General features: G+C 38.0%; 1 protein-coding gene across 1 annotated transcript in view; it reads left to right on the forward strand.

The window, feature by feature from the left end:
* KCNK2 (potassium two pore domain channel subfamily K member 2) overlaps window positions 1-24552 on the forward strand; it is a 130450-nt gene that overhangs the window by 15981 nt on the left and 89917 nt on the right. Inside the window, exons 2-3 of the mRNA XM_063152178.1 lie at window positions 7211-7285; window positions 7947-8128. Of these exons, the coding sequence (XP_063008248.1) occupies window positions 8095-8128 (34 nt within the window). The 5' untranslated portion in view covers window positions 7211-7285; window positions 7947-8094. The remainder of the gene's footprint in view (window positions 1-7210; window positions 7286-7946; window positions 8129-24552) is intronic.

Raw genomic sequence — 24552 nt, forward strand, 5'->3', positions numbered from 1 at the left:
ATATCTAATGCCCTTTGTTTCAGTGCAATGGAGAACACTTTGATTTTCATGGATGCTAGTTTGGATTTAGCAGCTCAGTACTTATTCATCTTTCAGACCATTAAATCTGACATATGTACTCCATGGGAAATAGAAATAATTTTGTTCCTCGTGGTTATGAAATCGTTAGAATGGATGAGGTACATCTGTAATGGATGTCCATTAATATAATTATTGTATTTAATAGGCAGCCTGCAGGCTTGGATTTTCTTAACGCTGTTACTGAGAGAATTACTAATACTGACCTTTTCAAAGGACCATGGAGCTTTTGCCTTCCTTCAGATGAAGGCAAAGGGAGATGTTCACAGCACCCCCACCATCTGAAATACACTGCCCAGCAGCACTGAAAGAGAAATATAGCTATTAGACAGGCTCCTGGTTCAACCCAGTTATGTGTTGATGTTTCTTGGTAAGATTTTTCACCTCTCTACTATAGCAATGTAGATTTGAGACTTATACCAGAAGTTCTGAGTGGGTGGTGGGGATGTGAACAACTTAGGAAGCCAGTCTTGCTCCAGAGATGCTACTTGGATGGCAGTCAGACTCATCAGAAGGGCTCATTACAATTTCCTAATGTCACATTGCCATCATCCAACACAACAGCTTAATTGAATGCAAACGACATGTGTGAAATGTTTGACTGTCTGGCATCACCTATTTTATGTATAAATATTTAAATACTATCTTACGGGGTATTGTTTTTCTAACATGGAGCTCTGTTTTTCTAAGACAGAGCAGCCATCCATCTGCCTCAAATATACAAAAGCACCCATTTTTTCTATAACTGAAATGTACTCTCATATAATTGAAACAAAGTTTTAGTCAGTTTCTGAAAACTGACTGTAAATAACTCCATTTTCATGCTAGGGATATGGATTTATGCTGTCTCTGTCTAGTGATACAGTCTCACAGTCTTCAAATTAATCCTGGCTCCACAGATCTGCTGGGCATAGCAAGTAACTGCAGATCTAGCTGCAGACAGCATCCATCTGATTCTGTTCATCCAGCAGGAACAGAATCCAGCTTTCAAAATCTATCCTTGGCTGGGCTGAAATTGGGAGTTTGTGAGCATGTTTGAAGAGATCATCTGCTTAAGGGAAGGCTGTTTCTCTCTTCTTTGGAAGAGGATGATCTTACAAGAAAAAAAGAATGCAGTAAATAGTTGAAAGCTGTGCCAGATTAAAACAGGGCAGAATTGGATTGTTGGTTACCCAGATTTCTTTTTTCGTACTCCATTCTCTCCTCCAAATTGGCAGCTTTTTCATGAGCACTCATTCCTTCTCCTAACTGTTGGCTGAGGCCATATCTAAGGCTGCTGCAATAGCATTCATGATGAGAGTGCTTTTCTTAGAAACAGAAGTTGTCATACTCCTATCCTTTCCCCTAAAAGCCAAATACATTCTCATGCCACACTGTTCCATGCAAAATGGCTGAAATAGTTCATTTTTCCTTCCCAGACTTTAATGGCCAAAACATAAATATTAATTTACCAGCAATCTGGTGACTGCCATTAACTTACCTCACGGTACATAAATTTTTTCCATGGAGACATGGGGTGTCTTATTCTTGGGGGGAACTCCAGCTTAGTAAGGTGAGTAGAATGATGTTAATTGTACAGTTTTTCTTATTTCGTTAGACTTCAACCTTTCTGAGTCATCTGTTGTTTCCTTTTTCCCTTGTGGAGTAATCAGTCTGTATTTTCCTTTGTTTTTCACTGAATTATGAAGTATTAATTGAACCTCCCCTTGGTTGCTTTTTTTTTGGTATCAATCGTTGCTTTTAAAACTCATTTTGTTTCTTAGTTTTTCTGATTCTGTTATTGTATTCTAATGCTATTTCCTCATATTCATTCTTGTGCTTTGTTTCCATATCCATCTTTTGAACTGTATCTTTCTTACATGTTTTGCATGATTTATAATCTTAAATATTAATAAATATTTAAATTAAGAAAGAGAAATTTTATTAAGATGATATTAATTTCTTCTGCACCTTTCATGACAAGTACATAAATCTGGATCTACTTCTACATTAAAAATAATCACATAAATACTTGCAGTCATTTGGATCTTTTAAATTATTGTCACACTGAGTGAAAATAAATTTCTCTTTATTTTGGGTTCATCACCTTTTGCTTTCACTGCAGCTGTGGTTTTGGGTCAGTATAATGTGTAATATGAGAACACAAAAAAATCCTATTGTTTAATAATACTTTTTGTGCCAACAGGTGCATATAGATATCTATGCCTTTAAAAACATGATTTTGCATCTAAAATCCACAATTTGGTTCCTGTGGATCTGTTCCTTATTCCTTAGATGAAAACAAAATCATCATTGCACATACTTTAATTATACCCGAAATAAATGGTGCTGATACTACAGTTTTACCTGGGGTGCTACTGAAGGTGCATAGGTTCAAACGCTTATCCTCCAACAGTTTCAGCAGATCAGAATTTTGTAGGCATTGCATGACTTTTCTGTAATTGCAGTGTAAATGAGGGACTGAAGGATTATGCAGGAGCAGTTTTTAACCTTAATTCTTCCAGGTCTGGCACAGTCAAAGTACCTTATTTTGTCCAATTATTTGTATTTCTATAGTAGAATACAGTCAATATTTCCTCAGTGAAATGAAATTGTATACAGAAGCATTATTAGAGAACCTGTATATAGAGGACTGGTTATTTAGGGTCCATATGTCTTTGGCAGAGGACAAATTTTTATTTACAAAATTAATTTACATTTCCAACTCTAAAGAGTTGTATGTGGGAATTTTCTAAAATGCTCTTTGTAATTGATTTCTAAAGGAATTCCATTCATCTCATAAGATTTGATAAGAAAAACACTTGCTTTGAATATTTTATTCATGACATAATATCACTCTTTGACTGGTGCAGTTTATCCCTATAAATGGCTTATCTGGTACGAAATATATATAAAACAATACACGTTTAGGAAAGTTGTATCTTCACAGGGCTGATGTCTTTATTTAAATAAGGAAAGCATTCGTCATTTCAATGAAGACAGTCACAGACTCAATAAAAGAGTGCACTCCTGGTTTATTTACCCACTCTTATTTAGGGCTGCTTGCTGAAATGCTAAACTTGCACATTTCAAGGGTTAGCAGGTTTACAGCCTACCTGTGGGACAATTTTCAGGCATTGTGGCTGATGTGAGAGGTAATAGCTAGAAGCTAATAGGCAGCAAACAACAGCTCACTAAAAGCTGATTACTGTAAGGCAGTATATGAGTCACACAAACTGTGAGTTTGGTTAAAATCAACACCTGCAAGTCCTGAAACTCAGCTGGTTTTGGTCAAGAGGAAAGGACCTAACTTCAGGTACCAGAGAGAGAGGAAGATGTTGATGTTTAGGAAGATGTTGAGGTCTGATTATTGAGTTTTCATCCCCTTGACAAGAACTAAATGTGCTCATGGGATGAAACTTTGAGGGTGCAACTTTCCCATGTGCTCAGGTGTCTCTGTGCACTGGCTTTGTTCTGGGCTATGTTTGGAATTGGCCCGTTTTCTCGGATACCAGGCACTGAGGCCAGTTACTCCAGATGATGAAGTGGATATCTTTAGCTTAGTAGTTTTAGTAACTGGATGGTGTGAATTGTCTTGTGGGACATTCAAGTATTTCCTCTGTCTTTTTTGATAAGTTTTCCATAGCTTAGGTGTGAGGAAAGCATTTGAACTTCGCTGAACTTTGCCAGCAGTAAAGTCTTTTACTACCTTCTTCAGAGAAGGGCAATTTGAGCAATTGGTTTTATTTGTTACAATATGTCAACAGGTTTATACATGATGGTAGAAGGCAGAAACTTTGAATGCTTTCTGTCTTCTATTAGCTGATGCAGCACAGTAAAAGTTTCTCTTGGACATTAGAGAAAATGGTTCTGGGGTCAGTTCCAAGGTTGGGTGTAGGCACACAGTTTGTGCTCATTGGGAGTGGGACTGCAGCTGAACCTCTTTCCTAATGGGCTCCAGCTGCGAGCAGCAGGTGAGCAGCATTGAAAGCAATGAGACCTGGAGTGCCCATGTGTGCTGACTAACCACCAAAGGCAACAGAGGGCACACGGGTGCAATGCATGAGCATGAGGGGTGTAAAAGGCTGGGCTAAACAAGGAAGAGAGTGGATGCTTACCGCCTTCTGGTGTGGCATTATTTTGTAGGTAGGTGAAAAATTTTGTAATGTAGGTGTCTGAGGTCATACATCATGTTGCAAATTGTAGGATAGCTCATAATACGAACCGTGCAATGGGGAAGAAGGTAAGGGAGTAGAAGTCTATTTTTAGGCTGATAGGGATTTTGAAGTTTATAATGAGTTCTCGTTCTCAGAAGGTAAGGCTTTCTGTTTCAGAGTGGATGTAGATTGCTATTGGGATTAGGCTGATTAAGAAGGAGGTTTTGACTGTGTTTGTAATTGTGTTGGGGGTGTTCTTGAGGTTGTTGGATAGAAGTGGAATAGGATTGGGGTGGAGAGGGTTACTAGGGTTGAGACTATGAATGTGTTTAGGACTAGTGAGAGGACCATTCCTTTCACTTGGGCTCTGTATTGGTTGATGCTTTCTGAAATTGTATGATGATGCTGCGTGTATTGCAGCTGTCTCGGCTGTGACATATGCTGTGACAGTGAGGTGTATTCTGCTGCTGTGCTCCAAAGCCTAGGTTGCTGTGTGTATGCATTGTGTGTGGTTGTGATCTACCAGTCACAACTGTGTGTTTTCATGTGCTGGAATTCTGCCAAGAGGAACTTGGAATTCATTCATGGAGTTTTTGATGGAAAAAGAGAGACAGGTAAAGTGATTTTGAGGGGTCAAGAATGTTCTTGAACTCTACTGAAATGCGTAATTTTGACTGTAGGGGGAATATATTCACAGCTGCAAATTGCAATTGCCACTGGAAAAAAATATAGAAAAATGGACAAAATTGCAGAATAAATACAAAAAAAAAAAAAAAAGGGCAAAAGTCTTTTTATAAAGCAGATAAACTTAAGGAACCAATTTTTGTGTGTGTTCTAAACCTAATTTTCTCTATCTGAGGTGAAAATCTTCTGGACCATCTAAGTGAATTCTACAGATGAGATTAAAGAGATCCTGAAAAAATATTTTTGGTGACAGGGTTGGAGAGAAAAGAGTAGGGAAAAGAAAGGGAGGAAATAGACTGTAAGGACAAGATTGAAATTAATATAGGATATATTACTAGCTGCGATATTTTTTTCTGTTTCTAGAAAATGCAAATTACTAAAATTGAAGATCATGAAGAGACTTGATTTCAGAGTTATGGCTACATAGTCTTAGACTATGAATAAGATTTGCCGTATTTAATCAAAGAAAAGATAATTTCATCTGCCCTAATTCTCAGTGGAAAGCCCAGCAGAGATCCCATTCCCTTAGGAATTCCAAGAAAACTCATCAGTCTCTTATTCATAGAGTCTAACTCTTCTCCTACTCTAGATTTACACATGAAGATTTTCATTAACTGTCTCATATGAAATGAATGTAATTCATACTTTCCTAATTATTGTCAGTCCCCAAGTGCAGGCACACATGATTTACAGGGAATTGTGGCAGTTGCTCACAGAACTGAGATACACAATTTACCAGAAATGACACCAGGCAATTTGTGTGCTTCTGTAATAACCAAATGATCAAAAACAGCTTCAGTAAAGAGAATCGATCATCTGAAAGCATTTTCATAAACCTGCACCCCAGACAAATGAGTTTGCCTGTAGAAAAAAAAAGGCCAAACAATCAAAACAGAATCCGAGCAGAAACACACATTATTTGGAAAATCTGTAAATGATCATTTATGCTTTTAGGCTTGCTTTGACCGCCTTTAGTGGTTCTTGCAGTTCTAAGAATTTTGTGTTTGTTTTTTTACCCAAGATTCCTTGGGCTTGGTTTTCTGTGGTATTGATTTTGGTTGGTTCTTAGGTGGTAGCCCATACAGGTTTATTTTCACAGAGAGACTGAAGGGTGGATCAAAAGATTTGTATCACTTCAAATTAAATGGGAGCAGAGGAGTATTGTCTATCAGAACAGTTGAGTTACTTACAGAGTACATGAGATCCTATACTATAAATGCCTAAAAGTAGAAAGTATTCTCTAATTTAAAGTTCTTACACTAGTGATTAGTAACAACATACAGATAAGTCTTGCTGCAAGGCTGATTTTCCTTGAATTTGCATGTCCATCTCCACCATAGCTACCTGGCTCTTGGTAAGAACAAAGTTTCAAAGTCAACAAAAAATACTACTGTGTTCCTGTTTTGTTTGGTCTTTGTCAACTACAACTCATACTTCCAACGTTTAACTGCAAAAAAGATACAACAAAGAACAATCAAAGATAAAAAACAAAATTCTGGTGGTCTACGATGTTTGCCTGACTTCAGGGCTTTAAGCAAAATATCAGAGCTCCTAGTAGGTGGAAAGTTGTAAAATTTAGGTGTGTGAAATGATTGCAGTATCTACCACAGAGACTCACACTTGGTGCTTCTCTCTATTAAGAAGTTCTATGAAAACCTTAAGGAATGACATCATATGACTGTGCATGAGCACAATGTTTTAATTCTATTGCTTGTGGTTCTGTTTCTGGAGTCTGGGTCCAGATTAGCAACCTGTGGAATTTATGAGAAAAAGTTCATTTTTCATTGAATAAGAGTGGGAATGAATTCTCTGTGATGCAGACTTCAGAAACAGGTGCTGTTGTTTTCTGATTGTATTATTTTGAGTTCATCTCTTGGCCAAAAAGACTTGGATATTAAAAAGTGGCTTGAAAATGTAGTTGTTTGGCTACATTTTAGAATCCCAGAGGTCAAGCTAGACTTTCTTTTGCTGATGAAGATATTCCTTTGCTTGTGCCTGCATATATTTACAAATGGATTATATAGCATGTTTAAGAGAGAGAGGGAAAGGTGATTACAGTGATTCTCTTAATCCCTCATGACATCTTCAAGTATTTAAAATAATGTGTGAGAAGTTTAAGAAAAAGGCTATATGACTGCCATATTATCGTATTACTTAAAATGCTATTCTTTGTCCGCTTTGTTACGTGATTCTAGTGGCAATTATATTTTCACAAATATTGTGACTAACAGACCAGATTTTCTATGTAAGATTGCTCTGTGTTATGCTTTTCTAGAACGTGGAATAATTGCAACACATTATTTTCTTTTCAGGAATTCAATGAAAAGATAAGAAATATGCCTGAAATTAATGACATCTGAAATTGTCAAGTCTGTGGACAACTGAAGGTAAGGACCTATATGCATCAGGATCCTTTTTCAAAATGTGTTTCTGACATATTCGTAATATTGCAGCACATGGGAGGGGATGGGAAAGACAAATTAAAAAAAAAAAAAAGGAAACCAAATTCTAAAGATTGTTACTCCCTTTTTAAAACCACTAACACCTCTAAGTGTCCTGATCAGTAACTATTGATACTGTTGAGAAAAGATGCTTAACAGCCTATTTTGTGAATGCTCCTTAGGAAAATCATAAATAAGAAAAGGAATTGCAGCAATGCCCATCTTCCTTCAATAAACAATGAAACAAATTTTCTACTTGGAGTCACACCTGACATCCTGGGGACCTTTAGCAACAATTAGACTGAATGCTGCATATGGTTCATGTGAATGATCCTTAAGAAAGGAAGAATTATTGGGAATGCTAGTTTTCATTTAGTAATTTAATGAAGGTATGTTCTTTCAAACCTTCTGGAACATTTCAGGTACAATTATTCAATTGTTTGAGACCCAAGTTATTTTTGTTCAGGTCTGTAGGCACTTCCTGACATGTTGTATCAGTGACCATCTGCAAAGTACTATGAAGATTTACAACCTTACATAAATGCCATGTGTCCTAATTACTAATTTACCACTTTACCTTTATTTGTACATTTACTATTTTGGACAGGAAATACAGAGAGAGGCAATAAATGTGCTTCAAAAGAGAATATGTTATGAAGAGATGACTTGTTTAGAAGACTTCTTAAACACAGCAATAAAGAAAATGCTTTATCTTAGAACAAAAGCATGGTGACTCCAGAATATTGCATCACCAAATGAGGAACCCACAAGCAAGACATAACTTTTACTGTAAGTACTGCTATAAAGACAAATACATTGTTTAGTTAAGCTTTAACAGTTCTAATCAGTCTCCATTACAGATTTTCTGGACTTCACCTTCATTTTTTAATGACCATATATTCTTTCTGGAGTGTTTGTTCAACTCTGTCCTTGATTTCAAGATTTCATTCCCTTACCTGAAAGGAAGAATTTCCTTTCAGGAAAGGGAATGAAATCCAGCAATTTCAATGAGGAAATGAGGATTGGGCAAGCTTTGGTCGATAGTCCTGCACTTCAGGTCATCCCTTTGGCTTTTCCAGTTTATCTGTCCTATTGGTTTTTTTCTGTTTTTTGAAGCCTCAATTCTTCTGTTTAACATCTGTCTTGTTGTTTCCATTCCTTCCCATATTTTAGGGATTTCAATTTGAGTGATTTTGACAAGTTTTGGTCCTTCTCACTTCACCACATTTCATCTCAGTACCCTTAGTTGTAGTCACACCACTTCAATATTCAGGGTGTTTCAATTTTATTTTTGAATTACCGTATCACCTTTCTGAAGTGCTTATTCAACTCTGTCTTCCCATTTCAAGATTTCATTCCCTGAAAAGAAAATTCTTCCTTCCAGAAAAGGGAATGAAATCTTGTGATTTCGATGAGGATCAATTGGGCAAGCTTTGGTCTGTATTCCTACGCTTCAGGTCTTCCCATTGGCTTTTTCTGTTTATCTGTCCTATTGTTTTTTGGGTTTTTTTTTAATTTCTGTTTTTTTTTTTTTGTTTCTCATCTGTCTCTTTGTTTCCCTTTCTTCCCAGAGTTTAGGGATTTCAGCTGAATTAATTTTGGCAAGTTTTGGTCCTCACTTCACCACATTTCATCTCAATACCATTGGTTGTAGTCGCTTTCATGCCAAATTTTCAGGATTTTTCAATTTTATTTTTGAATGACCATATCTCTTCTCTGGAGTGTTTGTTAAACTCTGTCTTTTGATTTCAAGATTTCCTTCCCTTTCCTGGAAGGAAGGATTTCATTTCAGGGGAGGGAATGAAATCTTGAAATTTCAATGAGGATCAAGTGGGCAAGCTTTGGTCCATATTCCTGCACTTCAGGTCATCCCATTGGTTTTTACTGTTTATCTGTCCTACTGTCCTATCTCTTTTTTTTTTTTTTTTTTTAATTTCAATTCTTTTTGTTTCACATCTGTCTCTGTTTCCCTTTCTTTCCAGAATTTAGGGATTTCAGCTGGATTAATTTTGGCAAGTTTTGGTCCTTTTCGCTGCACCACATTTCATCCCTGAACCACTGGTTGTTTCAAATTTTCTGTGTTTTTCAGTTTCCTTTTTGAATGACACTGTCCTTTTTGGAGTGTTTGTTCAACTCTGTCGTCTGACTTCAATGTGGATGAATTGGTCAAGCTTTGGTACACATTCTTGGCCTTCACATCATCCCTTTGGCTTTTCTTATTTTCATGTTGTTTCTGTTTGGTTTTTAAAATATTTCAGTTCTTCTGTTTCCCTTATGTCTATTTCTTTGCTTTTCTTCCCTGATTTTAAGGGTTTCAAATGGAAGAATTTTGGCATGTTTTTGGCTATTTCCCAATACCCAATTTCATCTCAGTAATTGCTGAGTAGATGTTGAACTATCTTTACGTGGTGAACTAGAATGCAGAACTAGATAACTGATTAAGAATTAAATTTTAGGAAATGCTGGAATGACATACATAGCCATTTTAAATAGGTGTGTCCTATTTTTGTTGATGGGTTTCCTTTGAAATGTCAGTTTTGTGGGAAGGTCTTTTTTTGTCACTACCCTTGTGTATTTATTTTATGTTTCCTATATCTGCATGGTATTTAGGAAAATTAGACCAGTTATCCAATATATTGTTCTTGAGTGCTTACTTGAGAAGCTGGAGAGATCTGTAACTTTACCCGGATCACAAATATCACTTTTATGCTGTGCGTATGTTACACGTAGCAGTGTGATGATTAATTTGAAGCTTGGAAATTAGGAAACTGATAAATAGAGTGATCTTTTTCTAGAAAATGACACTTTAAACAATGCTTTCATTTAAATGCCTTAATATTGAATAGTTACTATTGCAGGCAGATATTGGAAATCTGTGTTTTTATGTGGGAATTATCAGCAGGTATGTAAGTTTGGACAGCAAAGTTTTCTCAGGCCCTGAGGAAATCTCAGTCAAAATCTTAGAAAGAATTAATACTTCAGTTCTTAGACCACATGAAACAGGAAAACCTGTTTGCAGATTTGTCAGATAAGGGACAGTAATTTGTACTGTAGTTTCTGAATTAGAGATGAGTCTTATGAGCTACTAGAAGAAGGAGGTGGGTTCAGAATATTTCCCTTACTTTTCCAAGGATTTTTTTTTTGCCTTTTTTCTTCCCCAAAAATTTAGAAAATGTCTGCTTCTTCCAGTGTAATGTAAGTGGGTTTTTTTTGTAAGCAGGAATTTTCTCCTCCTGCTTGTCTTCAGTCCTCACACAAGGGTAAATAGTCTTGGATTGGGCATAAAGAGCTTAGTACCTTCACAGTGGAACCTTTAGTGCCGTGCAACAGAACTCTATTTTCTGACGCAGTTCTGATGATTGCAGAGTTTGTGTGTTCTTTTGCATCACTGTCTGCTGTTCAAAATTTTTGCAAGTGAACTAGAATTTTTCTTTCTTTTGGATGTTTAATCATGCTGAAGTGATGCCTTCCAAAATACTTAACCCTCTTAACTGAAGGGTCACTTCTCCTTGAAATAATAGAACTGTAACCTTAGACTAATTTTACTGTGTTAATGTGTGTACCACAGAGATGGATATTCAGTTTGGAGTAGTTACTGATTAAAAGGTCCCAGCCTGCTGGTGATTTCTCCTTATTACACTTCCTTTCCTCCACTGAGTTATCAGTGACTATGTACTTTTCTCTAGATTTAGTTTAACCCTGCTTTCTCAAGCAATGTCAGAGGCTTAAGATAACTTGTCAATCATGAACATTAAAGCTGAAGAATGAGCAGTTTTACTTCTTTAGGAAGATAATGCACTCAGTTGTTCCTTTTTAAATACTGCAAACAGTTGTTTTCTATCAGATTTTTTCCTATGGTCAGTTTTTTTTCCCCCATGATTCTAGAAAGCATGGAAAACAGCTGAGGTAAGTTATACTGAAGTACCAAGATTGCTGTAGTATGCAAGTATAGCTGTTCCACTGCTTGAGGCACTGCTATAAAATCATGACAAATGAAGAGTACATTTGCAAAGTCTAAAGGAGACCCTCAGGCAGGTTGAATGTAATTACATAGCTAGAATTCAAGTAAGGCCCCAGGACCACCTGGGAAGGAATGTGTTGCTCACTGTTAGTAGGGTGCCAGGCAGGAATTGTGTTTATTTACTAGATAGAGTAACCTACAGTGCAGCCATAATTTAGAATGATAGAGTACTAAAGAGAAAAACATACTGTGTGAGTAATTTCCAACCTAGTAATGAAGCATAATGGAATAGAGCCATCATGCTGTATTATGCAATCTGCATTTTATAGAATGTGTGAATATAAATTCGCCTATTAGGAGAAATTGCACCAGCTTAATGTTCAAAACCAAAAAGTTTTTTTCAAAAGTAAAGGGAAGGAAGTAGCACATTTGTCTTCTCTGAAATGGAAGTTTCATATAGGAGCTTGGATTAGTGGAGCACAATCCTTTATCTTATGTGTGGAACTAAATCTATTCGAAAATATTGGAATATATCTCAAAAGAAAGTTGCTGCACCATAGGAATGTGGGAGTAAATACCATAAAACCCTTTAAACACTAAAAAGAAAGCATAATGCAAACAAGTCAACAGGATCACATAGGATTTGAAGGTTGTGTGTAATGAACATTTAATATGTGTATATCCTTAGGATTATTGATGATTTTTTGGTATTTTCATGATAGTTGCTTCCAGAAAAGACATATTCTAAAATGAGAAACATGAAGCAAGAATAGAAATAAGGAAACATCATAAACAGTCTAACAGCACAAAATACAACTCAATGTCTTTCTCTGAGGATGGAGAAGCTGAGGTAAAAGTCTTTTAGGAGAATGGAAGGAAAAAATATTTCTGGTACTTGTAAATGCCTTAGAAATAGGTATTATGTTGTAAAGTGGAGGAGAAAGAATAAAAGACTGCCCCGGAACGGGGGTTCTCATTTTTCACCTTGCAAATATTTTGTAGAACATTCTAGATCATACTCCAGACAAATGAATGATGTTTTATTCCTGTAGCTTGTGTTTCATTGGCCTTCAACCCTTCTAGTTTTCTAGATTAGTTAAGGAGCTGCATCAATACATACAGCCATGCATTTGTCAGCCCCTTACAGCTGTACTTAGTTTTCAAAGATTTAAATTTATGTATGCTTACTTTGTGTGTTTGATGTTTCTCCTGGACCTTGGTGAGAATTCCACTTGGTCAAGATCTTGAATTTGGAAGTATACCGGGGCAGGAACAAGGGAAAGCTGAAAAATGTCTCTAAGAAGATAACGTGTCAGGATTTGGAAAAGATTGAGCAAAAAAACCAGATGGAAATTAATTCCCAATACTTTTCAAGTATGAAGTCAAAAAGATCTGCACTACTGACAAAGCATGTTTGAGGATTTGAGAGGCATCATGTTGAGATTAAGCAGACTTTTCATACTTTTATTTTAATATGATTGATTGACATAGACAAAATAGATGGTAGTTTAACTTTCTTGCTTGTATAACCACTTCCCATCTAAACTAATCTGCAATTAAAAGAGTGGATTTACTTCCTATATCCACTTTTGGAAGAGAAAGGAATCACTCTCTGCTGGCAGGCAAATTGACATAACATTCAACACAGTATAATGCTGAAGTCTTCAGTATGATGTGGTAAGCCACAAAATAACATGAAGACAAATACATTTTTGGCTTCCTTCCACTGTTTTATTTATTACATCCTTCTTTATTTTTCACTGTTGGAGAGGAAAAAGAAGTACATGATTTAAAGTAGTTATGACCACTTTTAAGCAGTTTCAAGTTTTGAGACAATACTGTCTACATGAAACATTACTGTAAATGCATAGAGTTGTCCATCTATAATTTTCTGACTTACTCAAGAGAACTTGTCTTTCTAAAGGGAGGTCAGAGTGAGCTGGGAGAGGGATATTTTTATTGCTGCAGTATTTCCTGTAAAGATAAAATGCATGTTCAAGGTGCAATGTAATAAACTGTAGTCCAGGTTTCCACAGCACAGTTTTGCTTGGATTTTTTTTCTGCTTCCTCTTTCATAGCCCCAAGAGTTTAGGCCAGGAGCTAAGAACTCTTTTCCTAACTGTTCTGCTGGCTCATGTTGGCTAATAAAACCCAAAAAGTTTGGGAAGGATCTGTTTCCTGTTGATATAAACAATCCAAAATTTTTGGGTGAAATTGTCCAATGTGATTTTTTCAGAATAAGTACTGAGTAAAAATTGCCTGTGACTTTTGAGATTTGGCCTTCAAAATCATTGCTGCATTAGCACTCTCCTAAACCAAAATGAGTGGTAACCAGCCTACCTTCAGTGTTCAGCTTCAGGTCCAGTGCTTTGGAAGGAGATGGAGTTTGGCTTTATTTGGCCACTGTTTGTTGTTTCAAATGACATGAGCAGGACTGAGTGGACTAAGTGGATGCTCTGGTCTCCATAAATGACTGTAACTGAGATAGACAAAGCGCTGCCCTGCAGGTGTGTGAGGATACAGTGTTAAAGCAAGGGGTTCTGGTGGTGGGAACAAGGTGTTCCAATGAACCAGCAGTGGCTGTGGTGTTCCTTATAAATTCTCATCAGGCTGAACAAAGACATTGGACCACATGTCTGGGGGCTCCTGTACTTTGTTGTGCAGTCACCATAACTCCACCACGCAGCCCATGTGTAGACACAAAAGCTGTTGGCTCACTAGCTCTTAAATTCTACAGTAGACTTCCACAAGCCCTTGTATTTTGTTCAGTACATTTCAATAAGCTCTCAAGCCCCACAGCAACCTTCTCAAAGGTCCTGGCTCACAAGCCACCACATGCTGCCACAATCTCCCCACTCCCACAACAAACTTGAGTATGGAGCCTGGGGTAGAACATGACAGCCATGTGTGGCCCAGGCAAAGAAAAGGAGGAGAGAAATAAAAGGGAGAAAGAACAAAGAATATCAGCAGTCCTTAGATCCAAAGTTGATCTTGGCGTGCGAATGGTCCAGAGCTGGGGGTGTGAGGCAGAAGTGAAAGAGAGCAAGGGGGGCCAATCTCCTTTTTTTGCCCACCTTGTTTGCAGACCAGATAATTCATGCATTTTATTCACCTGTACAAAGCCAGCCCGTAGAGCCCTCCTCTAGGAAGTGAGTTGAGGGGGGTGGACTGAGCAAGGGCCTCAAGATGAGCAGTCTCAGGGCAGGGCACACCACCTCTGTGGGACCCCCTCCTCCCATTACATCTTTCCTGCCACAACAGTCAGAAGGTTTGACCCAAAACACACTTATTTCTGGCTCTTTCCACAAGGTGGGTGGCCCAGACCAGTGGTGACAAGGCTGTGACACCTAGTGCTCAGTCTGTATGCTCTGGAGAAAAAGAGAGAAGAATGGAGTGCTTATCTAGGCAAACTAATCTGTGTTGTCAAAAAGGGACAGAGCTTTCTGCAGGGAGAAACTCCTTCAACTCCTGCCTCTGTCAAACTGCACCAAACTGGCCTTTGTACAACTCTCTAACTTTTGACTCCTGTATACTTTCTGTGCTTAAAGTAAATCAATCCAACTTCAGTAAAATAGGAAAAAAATCTGGCAGAAAAAGTCTGGATTTTTTTACTTTAATATTTTTCTGGATCTTTACTTTCATCTTTTTTGCTGAAATGCTGATAATTTACAGAGCATCATTAACACTAAGCCTTTTTACTTTATTAAGGTTTAGTGAAACCATCATTCTGAAAGGAAAACTGTATTTTAATTCTTGAAATAAATCCATTGCATTGCAGGGACACTGCAATCTAAATAATCAATGGTTTTTATTTTATTTTTTTAAAAAAGACTCATGTGTTCTATGTAACACTGAAAGAAGTTTTAATAATTGCAGTCTAAAATATGCTTCAACACACATCCTGCCAGAATCTGGGCTCAGAACAATAAAGACAGGCTGTTCTTACACATAAAAGCAAAATTCCTTTGCCAGTCAATAATGTTTCAAGCAGAAATCCATTTTCATGACTACATTTACTTCAGAAAAGATATGAAATTAAAAAGAGAACTCAGGATGCACAAAACAGAAAAAAAACCATTGAATTGCCAACTAGTGAGCTTGAAACAACAAATTTTGCAAATTTCAAGTTAAAGTAAGTTTAAAAAAATCCCCAATATGTTTTTAAAAGAAAAAGAACATCGCTCCTTTGCTCCACAATGTTTAAAATGCTATAACTAATGTTGAATTAAAAGGAAGATGTTTTTACCCCTACCTAGCATACATAATAAATACCAAGGTACATGGAGTACCTCTTTTTTCCTTGAATTAAAGCTAAGACTGCAGAGCTCCTTCATTTTCCTGAAAGAATAGTCCTTTTGTAGCAGACAACTTCACATTTTGTGGCCACAAAGTTGAATTTCTAGGCAGCTTTCTTGTTTTAAGTGTGGAGTCACATCTTCAATTCTGGCTTGGGAAATGGATATACAAACAAGTGACAATGGCAAAAGTCTGCTTTGAAGTCTGCTTCCAGCAGGCAGGAAACTGTGCTCTGGAAATGTGTTCTCTGTGTAGGGCTGAGCTCTAGAAGTGTGTTGTCCATGTGTTCAAATGTGAGGCCACAGGGCTGGTAAATCTCTAGTGCCAGGAAGTGTAAACAGTAAAACTGTGTCCATGTACAGTTGGTTCATATGCTCTGCCTGTTTTCAGTAAAAAATAGGATATTTTAAGTTTTGATTTTAAACAAATTATTTAATGCATTTATAGACCCACAAACATCACTTTCCAGCTAATGGAAACTGCTTTGAAATGTGCTAAAATTTGTCACAAAGAATCAAAGGTTGGTTTCATTGCTACAGGGAATTTGTGTTTTGAAACAATACCCAAAATAATTCTGATGCCTGGAAATTAGATATATGTTATAAAATGTTATCAAAACCTGGAGGTTTGGGTTTGAGGTCAAATTAAAGGCTATTATCATCATTTGGAATGTCCTTGATAAAGGGATTTTCTGGGACATCAGTAGATCCCACACAACTTGTTTAAACATTAACCTGACTCTGTCAGATGAAGAATGCCTATTGCTGGTTACATGTAACAAGACCCCCATAATTTCCATTTAATTTTGAGCTTGGCTATGAAGCAATTTAAAAGCCCCAAATATATCCTAACATCTCTTTGCATCTTGATTAAGTTTTTGTCCTAATCTTGGACTCTTCACAAGTTAAAACAGTCACTTATTTAAAAGCTTGATGGCTAAACTAGGAAAGTATTTTATTTACTTTGGAATCAGAATTCAGATTAAAATATAATGTTTTTTACTGATGGCATGTGGTGAGAAGAGAAGCCCAGAGAAGAACAACATTTTTTCCACAAAATAAATTGGTAGTTTTAGTTGTTGTTGTTGTACTGGGACAATGTATTGGACGCAAATAGATCAGCTGCAAAACAATTTAGGGAAGCTCATATGTTTATCTTGTATGTTTATACTAAAAAAATGGTATGTGTAGGTTATTAAAGAGAAATATTATTTTGTCTCATTCTCTCCCTCACAGATTTGAAGTAATATATGCTGTATCATATTATAAACTGTCTGTCAATACCAGAAAAAAAAAATTTTCTTAACAATCATTTGAATAATGGAGTGTTGCTAGCTGAACTGATCATTTGAAAATTCATTGAGTTGCACAGTAATCACCAAATCTCCAGTTTTATTATCCTTTATGTCACTGAAAAATGCTTGCTGTTGTGTTGTTCTCTTTTCGTTTTCATGATGCTCCAAACCAGAAATGTATCACTGTCGAAAGGTTGTTGGTAGCTAATAGAGAAAGGCAAGTGAAAGGTCAAATCTCTTGCAAACTGGTGAAATTAATAACTTAAATCTAAATAGAAACCACATTGCATGACCAGAGATATAGACTATATGGGTTGTAGTATGATTTATAAAATTAAGAATGTTATCATTAAGGATGCTTGGAACTATAGCAGTCATGAATAAGGCAAAATTCCCACTGACTTGGCTTTAGATGTGTGCTGGATTCTTGGTTGGTTGAGTTTTGGATTTCATCTGCTCTAATATCTCCTTCATTTGTTCCCACTCTGAACAAAAATACATGTACAAAACAAAAACTCACAGGGACACGTGCCTACATAATGATTTTGTCTTGCTAATATTGCCATTATTCCCTCAAATAGATCTTTCAATTTTCCCACCTCCCATTTGCTTTATATTTGCTCACAAAACAAGTTATCATATTGTGAGCACTCATGTACACAAGGGAAAGTTGGTAGAATGGTAAAACAAATGTTGGCACCACACTTGGTTTCCTCAGGCTTGTAACTCTACCTCTAAAGAACTCTCTGGAGGCTGCTGCAGGATCCCTCCAAAGTCTTGTTCTGCCCCAATTCCTTGGTTGACAAGGATACATTCAGGGAAGGTAGAACCACCCCTGAAGTGGCAGGAGGGATGCAGGGCCTGTACCAGAGGTTGTGCAGGTTGATCTTTGTCACACAGAAGACAAGAGCTCAGATCATATCCCCAGCCATAAACACAAGGCCTGAGGTTGTGCAGCCTCAATAGCTCTGAGGGTTGAATCTTCACCCCCTTTGGGAGAGCTCTCACGAGTCAATGAGGCAGTGGCAACTGCTTGCACCTGTGAACCCATCCATGGGGCAGAACAGATCTGCCTTCACTCCAGTGTTCCTCTCATGTGAACAAGGCAGAGCCCTGAACTCATGGTCACATATTTGTATGAGATTATATTTGCTTTTCGCAACACCACAGCTGCCCAAACTGCCTCTGGCCAGCTCTCCAGAAGAAAGGCAGGCAGATCAGCAGAGTCCATCTGAAACATGCATGTTACTGCCTGAGCCTTCTGATCTCTCCCAGAATAAGTATTTGCTTCTGAAGAAGTCTAGGCAGGCAGAAATGAAACCCTGGAGCTGAGTGCAATATTTTGAAAATCACTATTAACTTATATTACAAAATTTTTGTGAAGATGTACTTCCAGAGTAACTTTGGCTATTACAAAGAACAAAATAGAGTTTGCAGATTTAGGGAGGTGATTCTGTCCCTCAACTACTCTCAGCTGAGACTCCACCTGGAGTGTTGCACCCAGTTCTGGGGTCCCCAGCATAGGAAGGACATGGACCTGTTGGAGCACGTCCAGAGGAGGCCACCAAGATGATAAGAGGGATGGGGCACCTGCAAGGAAAGTCTGAGAGAACTTGTTTTTTTCAGCCTGGAAAAGGCTTTGGAGTGACCTGATTACAACCTGCACCTGAAGGGCATCCACAAGAAAGATGACAGTCTTTACAGCAGTATGTAGAGACAGGAGAGGGAGGAATGCCTTCAAACTGAGAGAGAATAGGTTTAGATTACATGATAGGAAGAAATTCTTTACTATGAGGGTGGTGAGGCTCTGGCACAGGTTGCCCAGAGAAGCTGTGGATGCCCTGTCCCTGGAAGTGTTCAAGGCCAGGCTGGATGGGGCTCTGAGCAGCCTGGTCTAGTGGAAGGTGTCCTGCCCATGGCAGGGGGGTTGGAACTCTGTGGTCTTTAAGGTCCCTTCCAATGCAAACCATTCTATGATTCTATGAAGTGAATTCTACTACTACTAAACTTTTCCTGAGGCCTTTTGTAGGATGCTCTGGTGCTTCAGCTAAGACATTGACTACTTTCAAATGTCGTTGTAATAATTTTAAGGAATTTTGAAAGCCATCAGTCATGAAGAGTATAAAAACCCCACAATTTCATATATAATCTGAAGTGGAAAGGTGTACATATAGAAATAATGTGGTGAAGAATGATGAGCATTTTCGCAGTTTTGCCACAACTGGGTATCTTCAGACCATCAGCAAACACGGGCAGGACACTCAGGAGATATCACATGCTACTGCTTCCCTTGTTCTTTGTATGTGCTGCTTGTAGTTGAGTCCTTTTTAAGCCTGTGAAGTTGCTACCTGAAGGGACAGCTGTGGCTTTACAGTGGTTCTGTGAGTTACTGAGAAAGGGCCACTCTCAGCCTGTGAAATAAAGGCCACAAAACCAAAGGAGAAATATTTATCCTTTTCAAGGTGGGGCAGAATTATTGCCTTTGCCAAAGTATATGATACAATAGTAAAATTAATTGTAAAACTCACTTGAGATCAGTGCTGAAGCTCATTGAAACCAGTATTTCACTGCAGATGCTTAACAAGACAGTTCTGGGCTCTGCACATGACCTGTGATCCCATTTGCCTGTACAGCAAGTGTTCTGGGAATCTTGCTTACAGCTGCTGCAAGAGCATTGGTCCTTTTGCTGAATGAATACAGCCTGATATTTAAAATCCAAAAGAAGGTGATAGATATATAACCTCTGCCTTTTTGCCAAAGGTAATAAAAGATTAATTTAAGGAAAAAGGAATTTGTAGCAATCAGTACATTTCTGGTATTCATCAACAATACATGATATATTAAAAAATGCATCTGAAAATCCTATTCTTTATATGAATAAGAAGAAAAAACTGTTTTAGCATAAGTAAAATCCTCAGTGAGAAGAAACCATATGTTATCCACTTTGCAAAATACACATCTTTGGTCTTTTATGTGCTTCATTCCATTAATCTTGCCTTTATGCAGCCTGTAAGGAGGCTGGGATACTTGTATTCAAGAATCTAATTCAGGTTTCTATTCAACTGAGATGAGTACCCAGCTGAAGGGGACAGCCCCATGAAAAGCTCACCCAGACTGCTATTGTGTGGTAAAAAGAAGGCACACAGATGAGGAATGAAGTCCTGTATAGAAGTCTTCTATAAGTCACAGATGCTACTGCTTCCACAGAAAGCTGAACCTTTGTGCAAGGACAAGAACATCCCCTTCACAAGTATAAAGGCATGGAGTAGGATGGCTTAAAAGATTGTATTTAAAACAGGTGGTTCTAAAATGTCTCTCAATAGAGATATAGTGACAGGAAAGGAAAATGCTTCTATATCTGGGAAATATTCTCATCAACAAGCTTTGCTAAAGTATTTGGGATTCCTAGAAAAAACTCTCCAGAAATTCTGGGTTGAGGTGTGGGTGGAGAACAGCTTCTCCACAAAAACTCAAGTGTATTCAAAGGTATAAGCAGACAGAACTGTGGATGCCTCCAGCTCTATGACTGGAGAGTGTTGTGAGCCAGCCTCTATGACAAATCTCCAGGCAAAAAATCACCAGCTCTTCAGCAGAGAGGAACTTAACCTTCCTTGCACAGGTTATGAATGGGGGAAAAGTCTATTGTTTTCTTTACTTAACTCTCAAACATTCTTTCAAAATACTACAGCTAGGTAGGCTTTTATCTGGGAACCTCTGTTTTGGTTTCTCAAAAATGTATTTACTCATCTATTGGGCATTACTCATCTATTGGGCACTGTGTGCTTTTAAGCAAATATTAAAATGGGCATCAGAAATCTGTTTCCTATAATCTGTGGGAAAAACGATGGGATGGGAACATTGCTTTTACTGAGCATATTCAACCTTTCAGAGAGCCTTAGCCATGCACAGTTTTTCTGCATGGATGCAATTATACCTTGTACTTTAGCTATGGGTGTCTATTTGCATCTCTGCAGAGAGAGCACCTAGGGATTTATGACACTCATGAAAGATCAATGCCCTCATCCAGGTTGGTGGCAGACAGAGCAAGGCATCAGGAATGCACATCTGGCAGAGTGGGAACAAGGCTCTGCTTCTATTCTTTGCTGCCTTGAGTTGGAGATGGTGAGAATTTTTTTTGAGGTGTATTAAAATGTCTTTGATGACAGAAGCCAGTTCTCCAAGGAAAAAAACTTTGCTCACAGAAAAACACTGGTCTAACTGAAGCTTCCCATGGGATCCTACATTTCAGCTCCACCTTGGAGATAATAGGGCAAGACTTGATACTGCCAGGCTAGCTAAGGTGCTGGATCAAGCAGAGTAAAACTGTCTCCTGGCTGCTCAATATTCCAGGTGAGGGCCCTGACCTGCAGTAATCCATCTTCTGACCACCTGACTACCTGTGCAGTCAGTGCACAAACTTCCTTCTTACTTTAGTGCCAGCAGTTGCCTTCCTTTTTTTCCCCTCTTCATCAGCATTGGCCTCTGATGCCCTTTGGTGAAAGAAGAAAAGGGTATTGTTTATCCAAAGTGAGAAAAATAACTCTTAACAACAGAGAAAATGGAGATTGAAGAGTCCTGAAAAGAAAATATTTAGATAACCAAGCAACTTGCAGTCAGCCCATACCCACTTTCCTGATTCATTTTCCTTACTCTATCCATAAACATCTATTTTATTCCCTGTGGCTGCCCCAGAAAGGGTTTTCCTTCTATTCCCAATGATATTTTTTTCCATTTTCACATAGGACAAAGCACAACCTCTTCTGTATTTTACAAGCACATACTATAAAAACAGAAATATATTGTAGCAGAAAGTAACCTTGCTAACATATGCAGATAGCAGAGAAGAATGTGAGGATGAGATTAGAAAGGGTAAAAATGGTTTAGTAATATGAAGAAGTAGCAAAAGCAGAAAAAGGGTGTTCCCTCTGCTTTTAAAATCTGTCTTTAAATTATTTACTTGGCACTTTGACAGCTCACAATTTAAATTATTTCATTCATCTTAATATTTAAACACAGTTTTTAATTATACTAGTAACTTGAGGCTACTTTTTAATTCAGCAATAGCTTCATCTTCTATTAATAAATGGCACATACTCTTAGCCTTGACACTTACTTGCTGTGAGTATTTCAGCTTTGGTAGAACATGCAGTTCAGGACACTGTTATTGCATTCTAAAGCTCAAATCTTCTTAAATTATCAGTACAGCATTTAACCCTGATGATAATAATTTAGCATAAAAATGTTAAGTCTTCACTGTAGTTCTTAATGCTACTGTTGCTAAAATTGCAGAAGATCAGAGAACAAGTACTTATAAAAAATCTTACTCTGAAAAATATTCTTCCAGATGATTTTTCTTCTCAGTCTGGAGAAGAGACAGTCTGGTACCTGAGAGCTGTGGGCTGGAAGAATATTACATCTCTATGTGTGGCTGGCAGGGTTTGGGATGAAGGACTTGGGGTTTTTTTTGAGCTGCATGCCAGATGAACTCCCTTGCTGGGGTTGCAGCTCTCGTGTGGCACTGGGCTGCACTGGTTTGGAGGCTGCTGGGGAACAGGGGCCATCCAGCCCAAACCCACCAGGGAACACTAAAAGATCTGGGGCTTGCTGAGCTATGTCTCTCCCCACAGCTCTCTGACGTCTGTGTGGTTCTGTGATGACCAGGCAATGTGATTTATGGGTTCAAGAAACCTTTCCCCTGAGCCTCTGAGGCCAAACTCCTGTTTTTGCAGGCAGCACGTCAGATAAATATTTTTCCTATAAATTGGCCACCCTCTATTTTACAATGTTAAGTTTTTGTTCTAATCCTCCTTATTGAGAGCTTGCTCCAAAAGTTGGCTCTTCTCTTGCTTTTTTGTGATTCCCAGCCAAAATTTATTCACAGAATAAATTCCAGTTTTGTTGCCAACATGGTTCCTTAGCTCAAAAAAGACTCTGTGATTGATCTACGCACAGCAATCAAAGCCTTCTCAGCATTCATTTTGCCAGACTAAGAGAGCTGAGCTCTTCCAGTTTCTTCTGACATGATTCATCTAGAAACCTTTACTGTTCCTCTTTGGGTTAATTTTTGTGGATCACAAATGATTAGAATTAAGTGCATTTTCCCTCTGACACTTCACCAGGGCTGGCACACAGCACTCTGAAAGCACTTGCTGGCCAAACCTCACCTCCTATGTACTGTTGATACTAACAAAAATAATCAGTATGAGCAAAAGTGTGGATTTAACAGAACCTCTAATAAAATTGGTTAAATCAGGCTACAAGGGCTGAGATTATTATGTGGCATATCTTTGTATTTATACATTGGCAACACGAGGATCAGGAACCAGGACACAGTGGCCCACATGGGCAGTGCTATTTGTAGGTCATCTGAAAGGATCAGTACCACAAATGTGTGATGTCTGGTGGCTTTTTGCTCAGGGAGCTGGCCACTTTGGGTTCTATTCACAATGTACTGAGTCTCCCCATCCACTTATTGGAGACTTACTGCCCCTGTAAAAATTTCTTTCCTGCCACCTGTAGCCACAAAGATTATCTTAGACTCAGGCTGAAGCAAGGATTTAAGCTCAGCTAGACCCTGAATAGCCTAAGTCAGAAGTGTAACATTCCTTGTGCAATGTGTTGCTTTGAACCAGAACAGATCAACACCAAGAGGAAAAAGAGAAGCATCAGCTTCCATTTCTTCCAAGCTCCAGTGTTAAATATTCTGCTAAATATTTGTTAGTTTACCTGTTAACCACTAGAAAGGTTCATCAGGTTTATAAGATCCAACCCAGGCACTTGCAGTAATTACCACTAAGAGCACGCTACGGTATCTGAAGAAGAAGCAGGAAAAATAACATACATTTGGTGTCAGAACAGCAAAAGAAAACGTGAGGGAGGAAGGAGTTGGAATAGCAGGTAACGACTACAGCTATTGCCTCTGGATTTTTCATGAAGTTGATCAGACAGGGATTAAAGAAGTGGTTTTTGCCCTTCAAAAAGAAAAGTTTCTAAAGAGTGAGGTGGGAAAAAGCTAGCTACTCTTCTTTTTCCATTAACCTCAGGCCAGAGGCAGCAGATCTAATTTAATAACCTACAATTAAAGAAGAGCAGTCTAATTACCAGTTTGTGATAAAAAAACATGTCAGGAGAATCACACTCTTTGAAAGAATGAAACTCTGAGAGGATTAATTGCAAGTGAAATACCCCAAAGAGAAATTTATTTAATATTGTAAAAAAACCCCTGAATTTTGCTGTTTATGGGATCCTAATTTTGAGATCAGATTGCAGTAGGGAGATCAAAATTGAGAGAGAAATATGGAATGAAATTCTGACTCACATTTAGAAGCAGCTGTGTTAGTATGCCAGTCTGGAGAACACTTTTGCATGAGAATGCAAGTTTTGGAAAGAAAACAGGTGATGCTACAGATTAGGCTGACAAATCTTAGTTTAAAAAAAGGGTTGACAAAATAATTAAAAACCTCTTCAACGATTAACTTCTCATATGGAGCAAATTTCTAAGAAGTAATGTGAAAGTTTCAACTTGTCAGAACAAATGGGAACAAAGCAATGCCCAGCTTTTGATTGAGCTACTATTTTGCAAGAAACAAAGCTATCTATGGGAAGCTGTACCTAAAAGGAAAATAAGTAAAAGTATTCTGCACAGCAAAGAAGCTTTTCCCA

The sequence above is a fragment of the Melospiza melodia genome, chromosome 3 (assembly GCF_035770615.1).
Source record: "Melospiza melodia melodia isolate bMelMel2 chromosome 3, bMelMel2.pri, whole genome shotgun sequence".
NCBI lineage: Eukaryota > Metazoa > Chordata > Aves > Passeriformes > Passerellidae > Melospiza > Melospiza melodia.